Source organism: Colossoma macropomum, unplaced genomic scaffold (genome assembly GCF_904425465.1).
Source record: "Colossoma macropomum unplaced genomic scaffold, Colossoma_macropomum, whole genome shotgun sequence".
Taxonomy (NCBI): Eukaryota; Metazoa; Chordata; class Actinopteri; order Characiformes; family Serrasalmidae; genus Colossoma; species Colossoma macropomum.
This window is the reverse complement of record NW_023494803.1, coordinates 42371167-42383621: the sequence shown is the minus strand read 5'-3', so window position 1 is coordinate 42383621 and position 12455 is coordinate 42371167. Positions and strand designations below refer to the sequence as shown.

Below are 12455 nucleotides of genomic sequence, written 5' to 3'. Positions count from 1 at the left end.
GAGCAATTATGGAACGCACGGCTCATCCTCCCGCTGTACAATCAGCTCCTGGGTTTAACACGTTCAGTGCTGACTCTGTGGAAGCTGGAGTGAAAGAGAGTAAATGTGAACGGTGGCTGCTGGCAGATGTAGCACATTATAAAGGCCACACAGACAGACGGTTTGGGGGCGTCTGGTCAAATTCCCTGTTGTTGTTGATTTTCAATTGTGAATAAGTGAACACGTCCTCTACAGGGAGCACACTTCTGCACATTTAATGCACAATTACTGTTTTGCTGAGTTTATCATGCTGGGGAGGGATGTGCCCTTTAACTGTCGCTGTTGTCAGAACAAAACCTTGTATCTCAATTTTTGTCAATTTTCAGTTGTTTTACATGATTTGATAACATTTGTTGCCCTTCACATTTTATGTAAATTTCATGATGAATGTACCAAAATAAACGGCTTGTAAAGTTATCATTTTGGAGATACGAGGTTTTGTTCCAACAACAGCGATCTATATATATATATAAGCAGTAGAACACGAGAGGGAGTGTGGTATCGCGGAATAACATCACGGCTGTGATTTGGTCGCCGTAGATCATCACAGCCGTGATGTTATTGGTGATAACACACTCCTCGAGTGTTCTACTGCTTTAATACAACAGTTAAATAAATAAAGTAATAAATTAATAAACTGGGCCGTGAACGCAGCGTTTAATATGTTTTAATGTTCGCAGTTCCTTCACCAAATTATAGTTCCTTAACGAGCAGCTCGTTGCTATGTCAGATTAACGAGCTCCGCCCACTCGCTGCACAGCCGGGCAGTTCGTTCTCCAGCTCCTTGTTTTGTTCCAGCCAGTCTGTAAAGCATCTTACAGCCCGTTTAGTTTGTCGAATGGTGTTGGGTTCATTTCTGGCTGATTCCAGGTTGTTCAGCTGTTCTTCTGTCACAGCTGCCGACTGAAAAGCTGCTCAGTGGTGATGACAGTTTGGGAATTTAGTATCGTCTCATCTTCAGAGTCTGACCAAATTGTGTTTAGAGTGATAGTGTTTGTGAAAAATCTGTGCTGTTATTTTGCCAAAAAAACGTGCTGTTAGAACTGCTAGAATCAGCTTGTGTGGCAGCTGCAGTAACACTGACGTGGTGGTGGTGTGTCAGTGTGTGTTGCGCTGGTCTGAGTGGATCAGACACAGCAGTGCTCCTGGAGTTTTTAGAACCCTTTTAAGTCCTGCAGCAGTAACAACAAATACCTGTACAGTTCACACTCATACATTCAGAAAATCTATAAAATTACAGAACTGCAGCCTCTGTACTGTTAAGAAGGTTTGCATTGGTTGAAAGTGTCACAACACACCATCTACAGAGACACTGCTGCACATTATAATGCACAATTACTGTTTATGTGCTGAATTTCCCATAATTCAAACATTAAGGTGACCTGTGTAAAAGTAATGGCACATTTTATACTTTACGTTTTTTTGCCCTAATGTGTTAAAAATAGCGAATGAATAGAAACAGTGCACTAAAATATGTAAATACTTAAGTGTGCTCCCTGTAGGGGATGTGTTAACTGTGTCAGTGGTGTCACAGAAACATGAAAAAGCCATTAAAAACAGGAAGATCTTAGAATTACTTCTTGTGTGGATATTTTACAGGAAGCAAGTACCAACTCTGGGAACTCCACGCTGAGTGAAATCTCTGTATTTCTGATACATTTGGCTAAAATACTCACTGTCACAAGACGTGTCAGTGGTGTAACTCAGTGAAACATTCAGTGATTTTAAAGTGGAGAAAATAAGAACATGAGCGCAGTATTTGTCATGTTTACAGGCAGTGTGAGTTTGACTGAGTGTCAGGCTGTATTTCAGAAAAGCTCAGATTGTACTCTTCTGTTGTAAGTGCTGTAGTACAGATTTTAGGGGTTGCAGTCTTAAAAGTAGGTTTAAAGAAGAAAATGAAGTTTAAACACACTGCACAAATGTAAAGGTTTTGCAACCTGTCATTTTTTCTAGACTCATAGAAAAAAATATGTGCAAGTCGAGAACCCTTAAGGAACCTTTATCTTTAGGAGTGCAGAGGATCGTGACCAGAAGTGGGAATTAACTTGCTCCACGTTTACATCACACATACACACTCGAGTCACGTTATGACCATCAGCAGTGTCCAGAGGAACGGCCGTGTGCAGCACGGACAGCAGCCAGACGGGCTGGGAGTGACTCAGTAAGGTCCTGGTAGGTTGTCACGGCTATCAGGAGCCAGGCTGACTGCAGTCTGACTCCACACACCCCGTCTCGTCTCCAGGCTTTTATTTTACTGTTCTGTTTAAAACATTCGGTTATGAAAAGGTACAAATACGAACTTTTCACCTGGAAAAACTTATTTAAGGTTCACAATCAGACCTTAAAACCACTGTTGGAGCTTTGAGGGAACATTTACACTGTTTGTACTGTGATGAACTGAAAATGTACCTGAACAGAACCTTTATTTCTAACAGTGTAGAGGGTCATTCTTCCATCACGGTGAGATTAAAGCACAGATGCTGTGTCTGTGTGTTATTTATTGTAATCCCACATTAACTAACAAAAAATCTATAATAATTCTTCTGTTTGAATTTTTCATTTAGTGATTTTTAGTCTTGTTGTTCATGTAAAACAGGTGTTACTTCACAGATGCTGATGTCTGTTTTTATTTAGCGCGAGTTATAGAAGTGCAGTGGACTTATCGTCCATCCTGTGTTCAGATTTAATTCAAATTCAGTCAAATACAAGTTTGGGCACGCCAGGTCAAACTTCACGTTGTTGATTTTCTAAGTGGAAATAAGTGAACAGCTGTGGTTCCCAAACTGTGGCACCTCAAATGACGTTGGAGGCATGGAAAAAAATTCTGACGTTCAAAGTTCACACTTAATTTAGTCTTCACTCTGTTCCATCAGCCCACAGTTACACAGATACTTTGCTGATACAGACGACACAAACAGCTCTGCAGCTCTGCCCTCCACTCACTGACTGCTGCACATGATAATAATATTTATACGCACCTTTCATACAGTAGAAATGCAGCTCACAGTGCTTCACAAGGAGAAAAAAGATCATAAAAATAAATAATAGAAATGCGACAGATTAAAGCAGTAGCAGAAAACGAGGATAGATCAAGGATATATTAATAATAATTAAAATGCAAAAGATAAAGGTATAAATAAAAATGCAATAAAGAACAAAGAAAGTAAAAGTAATATTACATTATAAACAAAGGAAACAATAAAAACTAGTTTAGCTCTAAAGTAAAGAAGCATGTTTTATCTGACTGAAGGAGTCTGACGGATGTTCCAGATCTCTGGTGCATAAAAACAGAACCTTTTTAAGCTTCATGTGTGGAATATGGAGAAGCAGCAGTGGATGATCTTGAAGCTGGATTTGGAACATCATCTATCAGCCCTGATGTAGGTGTTACAGCATTAACCCTTAGAAACCCAAAATTTTAGGGATTTTTTTTGGTAATTTTTGGGTCAATTACAATTATAAAGTATTCACATGTGACAGTCACACAGGCCATATGTTGTTATTTTCAGGAGACCCTGGGCTGCTCAGATATGCCATTGTTTGACACGTAAATGCTGACAGAAATTTGATATCTGTATGAATTTGGGTCATTGCTGATCAAAAATTTACCAAGCGCCTGCTAAATTTTGTATTTTTTTAATTAAAGAGATCTTGAAAACAAGTGGAATAGTAATTATCTTTTCAGAAGTTGATAGATAAGATAAGATAAAATAAGATAATCCTTTATTAATCCCACAACGGGGAAATTTGCGGTGTTACAGCAGCACAGAAGACAGAGCAGCAGGAAATATACAAACAATATTTAAATAGAATAAACAATAAAAAGTATAAAGATATGTATGTATATGTACAAAGATTATAAGAAAAATATACAAAGTATTAAATTTAAATTTAGAAATGTAGAAATGTATGTATTGTAGTGAGTATTGCACAGTGAATAAAATAGCAAATAAATAAACAGTAATAAATGGAGAAATATTGCACTTGACATAATTGCACATAATGGTGGTAAACATGTTGACAGTGATCCGCAGTGAATATACTACGCATGGTGGCTGAGATATTGCACACAGTAAAGTGCTGTGGCAGTGATGTTGAGAGTTCTTGCTTATGGAAAGTAATTGTAAACTACTGTCTACTGAGTGCCGTGACTGTTATAGAGTCTGACAGCGGCTGGGAGGAAGGACCTGCGGTATCTCTCCTTCACGCACCGCGGGTGCCGCAGCCGGGCACTGAAGGAGCTGCTCAGTGCTGTCAGAGAGCGGTGCATGGGGTGGGACAGGTTCTTCAGCATGTTTGTTAGCTTAGTCCTCATTCTCCTGTCCCCCACCACCTCCACTGGGTCAAGAGGACATCCCAGGACAGAGCTGGACTTCCTGATGATCTTATTCAGTCTCTTCCTGTCAGCAATGGAGATGCTGCTGCCCCAGCACACCACTCCATAAAAAATGGCTGATGCTATTGATGATAGTCTGGAGTGTCTGTGAGATGAAAGTGCAATAATTGTGATAATATTATATAATATATAATAATTCTGATGGTGATTCATTCTGTTGGTTATTATGAGTAAAAATAAAGTAATTAGCACAAGGCAGATATATTTTTTATTGATTTTCTGTTTATGCTCAGTGCTAAAACTGATACACAGCAAGACAGGTTTTATTTTTAATTACAAATTGAGTTGCATATTTAATATCAGATATGTTTTAATACTCAAAATCAACGTAAACTGAAAGCCCTTTGTTTATAATATGAAAGCTAAGAGCAGAGATGTAGTACAACACTAGCGAGTGGGTTTGGGTGATTTTGGAGCTGATCTCTGGCTGATGGACGATCAGAGGTGGATGAAATCACTCTGGATGGTGAGGCAGAGTCTGATGAGTGATCTGATTGTGAATCATGTCGCTGTTTTATCCTTTTGTTGAAATATGAAGGCCAAACTGCAAATCACTCGTGTCAGGATTTTAGGTGATTTTTCTGAACTGAATTACTCACTGATGCTGATGTCAGAGCTCGATGATGTCACGCTTGCTAGTTGGCAGGTTTACTGAATGTCCAGACATGTGGATCATGTTTGTATCTTAAAAGGTTCTGAAGTTATGAAGACTAGGAGTGACCCACCGTTTTGCCCTTTATAGTGGATTGTAAAGGAAACAGGCAGCCAATTCAGTGATGCTGAAACTGCCCTGATACGATCTTGTTTTCTAGCCCATGTTAAAATGAGAACCTGAGTGGATCTCAGTGAGTTTAATCTAAAGCCAGTGCCAGGTTTCTGGACAGCGTTGCGGTCTGGCCTGTAGGCCAGTGTGGAGTGGTCTTTATGAAAGAACCCTCGGAGAACGTTGTTAAGAGTGTTGGCGTGTACACTGCTTGTTGTACTCGAGTCAGTTTCACTTTCACAGACGTGGTCGGCTCTGCGGATGTAGTAAGGTGTTGGTTAGTGGCTGCTGTGATTGGCGCTCGGTTGCTTGTTTCTAGAGCTGCCCTGAGCTGTAGGGCCGTCTAATCTAAACAGATGATGTAACTGTGCTGAGTGTGATCTGTGGCGCGTGTTAGCGAACATTTTGTTATTCACTGTTTACAGACACTCTCACACGTGCATGATGTGCCTCACATAGAGCACTGTGCCCTTGTACATAACACTATTTATTCAGTATATCTGGAGTGAAGTGAAGGGGAACTCCACCGATTTTTCAAGAATTCTACATAAGTGGTTGAGACGTAATCAGAGTGGTTCAGAGTGGTTTGTTGTATTTTAATCCATTTACTTTAATCCATGCAGGGCGCTGTGAGGCAAAACTGTCCCCAAAGAAAACTTATTATTACAGATTTTCCACTATTTTCCATCATCAACATTCCATATAGACTCAGAAGACTCGTGTAGGTTCACTGGTGGTTCTGGATAGGAAATAAAATGTCTATATCTGTGTTGTAGTCATGGCGACCCCTGGTTCCCATCACCACCACTGTGAAGACATCTGAACCATTTCACACCAAACCCCTCTGAATCACTCTGTTTACACCTCACACACGGAATTATTCTGAAATTTTGAAAGAAATGGTGGAATTCCCCTTTAAGGGGGGCTGAATGTCTCCTTTTTTGTCATTTTGTACTTTTTTACAGAATTTGAAAATAGCTGCTGACTTTTACAGTGTGCCAAAACTTCATGATGAACAGATCATCAGAAGTGCTCCAAAGTTGCTTGGACAAAAAAAAAATGTGGCCTGTGTTGAGGTGTTGAAGCACATTTTATACTTTGTTTTATTAGATTTTTTTCCAATGTTAAACTCAGCAAATTAATAGAAACAGTGCACTAAAATTTGCAGACAAAATGTCCTATTTAAACATCTTCCCTGTCAAGGATGTGTTAGTTTTATTTGTCAGTGTCACAGAAACATGCCAAAAAAAACCCAGAAAGGTCTTTTTGAGTTATTTCTTGTGTCTCACAGGAAGAAAAACTAACTCTGGGAAGTCCTCGCTTGGGCTAAAATACCGACTGTCACATAAAGTTTGTCAGTGGTGTAACTTATGAAACATCAAGTGATTTTAAAATTGAAAAGAATAAGAACATGAATGCAGTATTTGCAATATTTACATGCAACATGACATAGATAGATAGATAGATAGGTAGATAGATATGTTAATTAAATTACTTTTTTAAATTAAGTAACCCTTTACTAGTTCCACTAATTTCACCTCCACAATCTTACCAGTGCAGTGAAACACCACATACACAATAGCGAACACACACACACACACACTAGGGGCCAGTGAGCACATTCGCCCGGAGCGGTGGGCAGCTCTATCCACGGTGCCCGGGGAGCAGTTGGGGGTCAGGTGTCTTGCTCAAGGGCACTTCAGTCACGTACTGTCGGCTCAGGGGATCAAACTGGCGACCTTCCAGTCACAAGGCTGGTTCCCTAACCTCCAGCCCACAACTGCTCCAAAAAGAAAGTCGAGATTCCCGCATTTGGGGTATTCGCAAGGGTCAGCACAACCGAAGTGCAATGGCCGAGCCTCGCCCTGTGTGAACCACTTTCGTGGTTAGATAGACAGACAGACAGATAGATAGATAAACGAATAGACAGATGGACAGACAGACAGATGAATAGACAGACCGATAGATAGATAGACAGACAGATAGACTGACAGACAGACGAATAAACAGACAGATAGGTAGACAAATAGACAGACAGACATGGTTGTGGTTGGTATAGTGTAGTGGGTAACACCTCTGCTAGGTAACACCTCTTCTACGCTGTAGACCAGAGTTCAATCCCCCGCCTGGGTGAGCACCCTACACTATACCAATAAGAGTCCGTGGGCAAGACTCCTAACACGTTGTAAGAGCGTCTGCCAAATGCTGTAAATAAATGTAACAAACAGACAGATGGATGGAAAGACAGACAGACAGACATACAGACAATGAAATACAGTTAATCTACCAGAAGTGCAAATAGTAGCACTGTGTGAAAAAAAACAGTGCTAAATATTTTACAAACATACAGAAAATCTTTAATGAGCAGATTTTATAATGTGATTAAAACATAAAATGACTTTTAATAAATAAACTCTTCTAATCATGCAAATTCCCACCTGCAGGAAGAAGGTTATTTTTATTCATTGTGGAGACATGCATGCAAATTGCGACATTCCAGCCTGCTCCCTGCGAAGGCTGCCGGGTTTTTTTTAGCTCTCAGAGTTAACTTGGAACCAGCGTTTCCTCCACTCAGGCATCTACGTTTTGTTGCAAAGACACAACTTCCTGTTTAGCAGGAAACTCCCCCCTCGTGCTCTGTGTGTGAGTGGGCGACGCAAGTAGGTTAAAACAATGCGAGCATGAATAATTTTCCTCCAGCTGATGTGCCATCGGTCTCCGAGTCATCAGCCACGCCGGCGGGGAATTCCTCTCAGACTGAACCCGTGATGAGCTCAGCTCACCGATGGGGCCGGCGATGAATGGACGCCTTTTCATTCACAACACAAATCCACTTTTTAAATGAACGTCTTCAGCGACGCTGCAGCTCAGACGGCCGAACCGCTCGTAGATCTACAGATTTAAATAGACACGAAAGGAGTTTAACGATCAGTAATGTTCACTATATGTCCAAAGATTTGTAGACTTTCTGCTGAAATGAAGGGGGGTTACCCCTCTGGGGTCTGAGGTCATTCTCTCAATTTGATTTTGTCGAGACTCGGCTCGGACTCTCGCCTCAGAGACCCAAGACTCGACTCTGACTCTCACCTCAGAGACTCGAGACTCGACTCGGACTCTCACCTCAGAGATTCTAGACTCGACTCAGGCTCTCACCTCAGAGACTCTAGACTCGACTCGGACTCTCACCTCAGAGACTCAACTCAGACAGTTACCTCAGAGACTTAAGTCTATAGTTAATAATAAATATGATTAAAATTCTGTGCCTCTGAGTGGATGCACTGCAAGTGCAATATTTTTATTTATTTACTTATTTATTTGCTGTGTAAACAGAAATTTAAATACAAAATTACAAAGACACCATCCAGTGTGCAAAATGAAACAAAAATAATGACATAAAAATAAAAATGTAATAATAAATAACTAACTAAATAAATAAAAATAATGAAATACCAACAGCCACTTATATCAAGCACATATTTTGTGCACTGTAGATGTCAGTTTAAACATTAATATTCATAATAATATTTTTGTGTAGATCAGTGGTAGTGAGAGTGAAAAATATTGTCAGATTTTGAGTTTGAGTTTATATCGCCCAGCCCTGTACTGTATATCAGTCAGAAGAGGAAGGCCTGATTATTTCTGGGAACTAAAAACTGCACGTCTGTAATTATTAGTAAATTTGTTAGATTTGAACTGTAAGTATTGTAGTAATACTCTTATTTCATTGTTAAATTTGGGTTGGAAACAAAAGGGTTAAAGTCTTGAGACACCCAACAGAAAAGTATCCAATCAGGATTGTTCTCTCTGTGGTATCCAGGTAGATACAGCCAAGCTATTCTCCCATTGGTCAGGACTTTAGGAGCTGGCCTGAAGGCCCTACACGTTAGATTAAGTACCAAAATAATTAGGATGTGACAGAGGAACTAACCAATCACACTTTGATTTATAGTGGGTGGTTCTAGATACGTCACTGACTGTAAATATGAGTCATGGTCTAAGCAGGTTCCAGTTAGTTGTTAGGAATGTAAAACAGTGACGGCAGCTCTGTGTCAGAACTCTGTACTGAAAGAGTGACTGCAACACTGAAACACACAGCTGAGATAGCTGATAATGTTATAAGCTTCAAATAAAACATACTGAAGCTTCAAATGTCTTTGTTTAATTTAGAACTGCCAATGTTCATTTGAATTGCCGTTAGTGCTAACAAACTACTAGAATCCCATAGGGCAGCTATCAGAAGTTAGCATTATTGCTGAGGTGGGATTTTTCCTCGTGTTTTGACCGAGTTTTCACATTTATGATGAATTAAGGCCGAGCTATGATATTCATGGTTTGCCACTGATACCATTTGTGCTCTTTATCTGTCGTTAGTTGTTAGCGGTGGTCTCGGAGCTGCAGGATCAGGGTCTGAACGTCCTCGTACTGGGACGAAAACACATGCTGCGTCCCTCCTGGAACTGGGACAGACACGACATCCATCAGATCAAACAGAAATCCCTCTGCTTCTTCACAGAGAACATGTGAGTGAACGTACAAACACACACACACACACACACACACGGTTAGAGGTGTAAGCATGGTATGGCAGTGTCTGACACCCTGTCTTTAAAATAAAGCAGTCAGTAAACCTTAAAGTCTGTGTAAAGCTGTAGTAGATGTGTGTTCTGAGTTCGTCACACCACAGACAAATGAGTTATTAATCACCAGCCACATTTGAATGATTCCAAAAATCGGCAAGTATATAAAATTAGGTTTGAGAATCGTGATAAAATGCAGTATTCTCTGCTCTGAAGCACTGGGGCCGTGTTCAATGACGGCACTGAAACCAGTTATCCCTAAAACAAGAACTTTACAGGAGAGGGAAAAAAACTTAACCCTGTATTGCATGACTTATTACTAACACATGATAAAAATTTTTTAATGTGTTTTTGGTATTTAAATTTGCTTACATCATGTTTGGTAAATTGTTGCCATTTGGCAACAATGCGCAATCGTACCACAGCACCATAAAATCTAGCACCATAAATCCTTTTATTAGAAACAAGACCAACTTATGCTTAGTGAAATGTACGACCCAATATTTACAAATACTGGAAATTAATAGAGTTTCAATGAGTATTTGGAACGTATGGTAAAAACAACATCATAATAAGAAGTCCTGGTCATGTGATGTTATAAAGTATTTGTCCTTTCAAAATAAAAGACCTTTTTTCCACAATTAAATGGGAAAACAGATGTTATATTACTGCTTTTTAATAAAATTGAGATGAAGTAATTGTTGCCATATGGCAACACTGTGCGATAGAGGGTTAACTTTTAATGTACGTTAGTGTAGAGAGATTTTATTCCAAGCTATTTTGGAGCATTTCTGTTGGTCCACTTATTAAAATTCCACACAATGTAAAGAGCAGCTGCTTTTTTTTAAATAAATAGAAAACTCAAATTTGACAAAATGGAGATACTTATTTTTGGGTTTTTAGACAGTGAGAAATTCTAATGGGTTCTGAATTTCCTAAATTGACGCAGTTGATTAAGGTACAATTCAAGGTACATCCGTACAGCTGCACTGTATGGGAACGCGCTGCTGACCCATATCCACTTCCCTCTCTGCGTCATCCTGAAGAGCCGTCCATGTCGTCACTGGGCTGAACTGTTTCAGCTGTTTCTGCTGACTGATCCGTTTCCTTTTTCCCGATCTCAGCTCAGAAGATGACCCTTTCCTGCTCTACGCTGCACTGCATTCTGGGAACCACTGTAACTTTGTGAGTCGTGATCTGATGAGGGACCACAAGGCGTGTCTTCCGGACAGCGCCACCAGACGCCTCTTCTTTAAGTGGCAGCGTGGGCACCAGCTGGTGGTCCAGGGGTACGTTCCTGGAAAGAAGGTTCGATTTCAGGTGGGTGTGGACACAAATCAGAGAAAACACAGTATTATTAGCTCCACTGACCACATAGTTTCACTCTGTAGTTCTACAGTTACAGACTGTAGTCCATCTGTTTCACTACATACTTTGTTACCCTGTTCTTCAGTGGTCAGGACCCCCATGGACCCTCACAGAGCAGGTACTATTTGGGTGGTGGATCATTTTTAGCACTGCAGTAACACTGACGTGGTGGTGGTGTGTTAGTGTGTGTTGTGCTGGTCTGAGTGGATCAGACACAGCAGTGCTGCTGGAGTTTTTTAAACACCTCAGTGTCACTGCTGGACTGAGAATAGTCCACCAACCAAAAATATCCAGCCAACAGCGTCCTGTGGGCAGCGTCCTGTGACCACTGATGAAGGACTAGAGGATGACCAACACAAACTGTGCTGCAGCAGATGAGCTATCATTTCTGACTTTACATCTACAAAGTGGACTGACAAGCTAGGAGTGTCTAATAGAGTGGACAGTGAGTGTTTAAAAACTCCAGCAGCACTGCTGTGTCTGATCCACTCGCACCAGCCCAAAACACCACCACGTCAGGGTCACTGCAGTGCTGAGAATGACCCACCACCCAAATAGTCGCTGCTCTGTGGGGGTCATATGGGGGTCCTGACCACTGAAGAACAGAGTAACTAAGTATGTAGAGAAACAGATGGACTACAGTCTGTAACTGTAGAACTACAGAGTGAAACTATGTGGTCGGTGGAGCTGATAAGATGGACTGTGCAGATATGAGGATTGTTTTAATGTTATGGCTGATCTGTGTTTATAACAGTTTATGTGAAAGTAAATGAGGCCCAGTACTTTAGGCAAACACATAAACAGTTACCTTTTCAATCTGGATCTAAAACTGAATGACTTTCTTGTTTTTCAGAGGGCACTGAGGTATGATACAATAATTCAGAGCACCGGCACTGCCTGGCATATTCCCTACGACGAGGATGGAGGAGATAGAAGCACGTATGAAGTGCCACAGAGGTGGCTGTGTCTCACTAAAGAGCAGCAATGATTCTTCCTTCTTGTATGATATGTACAAACTGTAAAGATAAATAAAAATGGATTGCACCTAAAAGATTATCTGTTGGCCTTTTGTGCTGTGTGTATGTTTTTAATTTGTTTGAGACTGAATCTAAGGTTTGGCTCATTATATTACTGTGAGTTGTGAAAATCAGCATCAGGTTACAACAATAACTAGAAATACCACCGCTGTTTATTAGATTAGATAGATTAGATAATCCTTTATTAATCCCACAACGGGGAAATTTGCTATTTAATTTAATTTAATTTAATTTAATTCAATTTATTTAATTTAAATGTATTAAATATTATA

The 12455-nt window shown here is 40.3% G+C and overlaps 1 protein-coding gene and 1 non-coding gene across 2 annotated transcripts in view; one reads left to right on the top strand and one right to left on the bottom strand.

Annotated features, from left to right (window-relative positions):
- The window catches only part of LOC118823765 (protein only RNase P catalytic subunit), a 61569-nt gene extending 49372 nt beyond the window's left edge, over positions 1 to 12197 (top strand). The window contains exons 6-8 of the mRNA XM_036593562.1: positions 9573 to 9721; positions 10903 to 11098; positions 12000 to 12197. Of these exons, the coding sequence (XP_036449455.1) occupies positions 9573 to 9721; positions 10903 to 11098; positions 12000 to 12134 (480 nt within the window). The 3' untranslated portion in view covers positions 12135 to 12197. The remainder of the gene's footprint in view (positions 1 to 9572; positions 9722 to 10902; positions 11099 to 11999) is intronic.
- On the bottom strand, positions 6950 to 7115 carry LOC118824228. Its single transcript, XR_005008580.1, has one exon. It is a non-coding gene; the product is annotated as a U1 spliceosomal RNA (small nuclear RNA).
- Positions 12198 to 12455: the final 258 nt, after the last annotated feature.